Here is a 4,009-nt window from a genome sequence, read left to right on the forward strand (position 1 = left end):
GTGCTGTGGTACAGGGAGGGGATGCACCAGGCCAGGCTGCCCATACCTAACCCTGGAGAAACACTACGGCCTTGTTCTTGATGCCACTTTAAAGGCAATGTAAAATGGCAATTTTTTTCATGACAGATTGTCTATTGGCCAAGGCAAATCATCCCTCAGTGAGACTGAGCTAGCCTTGGGACCCAGATGCCCTGGCCGTCCCTGCTGGAGGTATACAACTCAAAGTACAGACTGGTTGGGGCTGAAAAGGGACTCTGGAGGTCATCTTGTCCACAGCCTCCTGCTCAAGCAGGGACACCTGGAGCTAGTTGCCCAGCACCATGTGCAGATGGCTTTTGAATATCTCCAAGGAGGGACATACCAACAATTCTCTGAGCAACCTGTGCCAGTACTCAGTCACCCTCACAGTGAAAAAGTGTATCCCAACATCCAAACAGAAGCTCCTGTGTTCCAATTTGTGCCCGTGGCTTCTTGTCCTGCCATTTGGCACTGTGGAAAAGAGTCTGGCTCCATCTCCTTTGCGTGCTCACTGCAGGCATTTGTACACATTGATGAGATCCCCCTGACCCTTCTCTTCTCCAGACTGAATGTTCCCAGCTGGCTCAGCCTCTTCACACAGAAGAGGTGCTCCAGTCCCTTCATCATCTCAGTGGCCCCTTGCTGGACTCCCTCCAGTATACCCACATTTCTCTGGTACTGAGGAGCCCAGAGCTGGAGACAGCACTCCAGCTATGGCCTCAGCAGCACTGAGTAGAGGGGAAGGATCACCTCCCTCAGCCTGCTGGCAATACTTTAATGCAGCCCAGGACACCATTTGCCTTCCTTGGTGCAAGGGCACATTGCTGGCTCATGTTCAACTTTGTGTTCACCAACACCTCAAGGGCCTTTACTCCCACATTGCTTTTAGCCAGTCACCCCCAGCATATCCTGGTGCAGTTGTTCCCTCCCTAGTGCAGGACTTCAGTAAACTCATAGTCCAAGGCTCTGTGCTATCATGCAGGAGATATAGACCATTTTACCAGACACTCTCCTGGACTCTCTTCTCATCCAGCAGAGAAAGCAGGCTGTTTCACTAGAGGTGACAAGACCCTGAATATTTTGTACTGCTTTTAAGAAATCTCAACCCTAGGGGCCCAAAATCTTTCTGAGCAAGAGTTTTAAGAAAATTAAGTCTTACACTGAGAGAAAATGTCACAGGATCTCATTCAAGGGCAGGTGAGCGGCTCCGTTCTGCACAAGCATCTTCCTTCTTTAAAGCACAACAACATTTAGTGACTTCCAGCCATCCAGGAAAGCCTGTAAATACAGCTAATTTTGTTGTCAAATAGTAGGACTTGGTAACTCAGTCACAAAAAAAAAAGCTCCTGCTTTTTTTTGTAGAGGTTATGTGCAAGTAAGGAAACCAAAGCAGCAGGTGATCTCATCTATCTGTTGCAAAACTGTCTAAAACAAATTTCTATTTCTGACAAAATATTCCCTAGTCCCAGCAGCCTGGCCTGAGACTTATTCTACTGTATTATGCTGGTGTAACATCCTTGATGCTGGCAATACCCCAAGCCTGCCTCCAGAGAGAAAGAAGGCAGTCTCCTGCATTCTAACACCATTCAGACCAACATAAAATAGTGTTTCAACTGATTTTCATAGTATTGGATAGATCCACAACAAAATGAGACTATTTCCAGATTCAGGGCCAGTAGAAACTTCTTTGAGGACCAAGATGTTGTAGGTCATACATTCCCATGTTGAACAGGATGAAACTTTTCCTTTGGCTATGGAAGTATTTGTTGAAGCTTGGTTGTTTGACCAATGTTTTTCCCTTTCTCATCTTGAGTGAAAGCAGAGAAACACTAACGTGAAAATTTTGAGAGTAACCAATAGCAGCTTTAGAATTCTAGGAGTTTAGAGACACTGACACACACAAACAGGATGACCAGGGTAGGTAGGGTGACGAATGGTCCACAGAAGAATGTGCTTGAGCAGCCCCATGAGTCCAAAAGCTAGATGTGAATTTTGCTGTTGGCCGACTCCCAACTTGAGAGCTACCCAGCTACCTGCTGCTGTAATCCTGCATGAGAGTTTGCAAGCTCCTCCACCTCTAGTTCAAAAGCCTCAACAGAGAGCTGCACCTTGCAGGTCCTGGGCAGCTCTCCATGGCCCTCAGCTGTGCCACCAGGTAAGCAACACACTAGGATGCCAACCCCTTTAGCCATTAGGGTTTAGGAGAACCAAAGGTAATCACTTCCTTTCCAGAACAAATCCTGTGAAGTTGGTAGCAACACCCAGTAGTCTTGATCTTAGCTTTACCTAGCATACAAAAGACTATTTTTCATAAGCACCATAAGAATGGAAGTTGGGTTGGTCTGAATGGTGTTAGAATGCAGGAGACTGCCTTCTTTCTCTCTGGAGGCAGGCTTGGGGTATTGCCAGCATCAAGGATGTTACAGTAGAATAAGTCTCAGGCCAGGCTGCTGGGACTAGGGAATATTTTGTCAGAAATAGAAATTTGTTTTAGACAGTTTTGCAACAGATAGAGATCACCTGCTGCTTTGGTTTCCTTACTTGCACATAACCTCTACAAAAAAACCAGACTAGAGTTTGAAGTAGACAGGCTGATGGCTCAAATCCTAATGCTGCTGCTCTGTCCTGCACAGTTGCTGATTCATTAATATTTCCTTGATCAGATTAGTATGCTTGGAAAGTAAATTAAGGTCAATGTGAAGTAAAAACACCTGTGGATAAAATGAAGTGGACGATGGCAGAGGATACTGTTGCACATTTAAACAGATTTATAGACATCTAGTGGACAAGAGCAGAGGCTTCGTTAAAAGCTCCAAGGAGCTGCCAAACCTGTGAAAGGGGATGGGGAAAGGCCCCTGGTGCACATGGCCACATAAAGCTGCTGTTCTGCAGCAACCCTTGTAAGCTGATGTGTCCACTCATTACTTATCACCTGTCAGACTTCCTGTGGTGCACTTCAGACCTCCACCCTTTCCTTTTCTGCTTGTGAAGGGTCATTTTTCCTCCTGCCAACTGCCCCTCACCCCTCCTGGCTGTCTCAAGGGGGAAGAGCGCTCAGGATCTCTTCCCACGTGGAGAATTCCCACAGCCCTTAAGCTGCATCTGGTGCCTTTGGCACTTTATTGATGCCACCAGCCGGGGCTGCTGATAGGAGAGGATGGTGAGGATGTGGCTAAGGGTGTGCAGGTTTGCCTGACGCTCTCTGTCTTTCCCACTGCATGGCACAGACGTCTGTGATGGTTGGCTTGCGTCTCCTGCACACCTCCCTGGAGAGCATTGCCAATCCTGAAGACCCCGAATGTGAAAGCGAAGGGTGGGTCCTGGAGAACAGCCTGAAGGACACTTTCAAGTCTGCACTGGAGAGTTTGAAAAAGATTGGTAAGTTCAATCAGGTGGAAGCAGGCGCCGAAGGGGCCGAAGGAGAGGAAGGTGGGAAGACACCAGCCATCGCAACCGTCAGCTGAGCTCCTCACTGATGTGGACTTGTTACCAGAGAGAAATAAAAAAAACTGAGAATTGTGAATAGCTACGTGTGAAAAGCTATGTATCAACCACCAGAATACACATTTCTACGTAAGCTTTTCTTTTTATATGGGAGTATACAACATAGTGCACCTTGGGACAGTGCAGTTATCCACAATGTAAGTACACCATATTCACACCTCCCTGGGGAAGCGACCCCACTAGGGCTTGCAATATTCATGTTCCCTTACCAGGGACAGGTAATTAAAAAAAAAATCAATTTCTGACAACACACAGGTATCCATTCCATCTTATTTCAAAATTAAAAGTAGAATTGGAAAAGTTAATATTTTTTTCTCAAATTGTTTATCGGCACACTTTACGTCCATCAACTTCTAAAGACAAACAGATGATTGGCTTTCTGGGGAATAACAGGTTAGAAGTCAAAGGAATAAGGATTTCCAGAATTGTATATAACTTAGTATACAGGTATTTTGACAGACTTCTCATATTATGTGATTTTTGTTAA

General features: G+C 45.9%; 1 protein-coding gene across 1 annotated transcript in view; it reads left to right on the top strand.

The window, feature by feature from the left end:
- PRPH2 (peripherin 2 (retinal degeneration, slow)) overlaps positions 1-3,482 on the top strand; it is a 10,242-nt gene extending 6,760 nt beyond the window's left edge. The window contains exon 3 of the mRNA XM_008939543.1: positions 3,246-3,482. Within this exon, the coding sequence (XP_008937791.1) occupies positions 3,246-3,482 (237 nt within the window). The remainder of the gene's footprint in view (positions 1-3,245) is intronic.
- Positions 3,483-4,009: the final 527 nt, after the last annotated feature.

This window comes from Merops nubicus, unplaced genomic scaffold, assembly GCF_000691845.1.
Source record: "Merops nubicus isolate BGI_N331 unplaced genomic scaffold, ASM69184v1 scaffold5944, whole genome shotgun sequence".
NCBI lineage: Eukaryota > Metazoa > Chordata > Aves > Coraciiformes > Meropidae > Merops > Merops nubicus.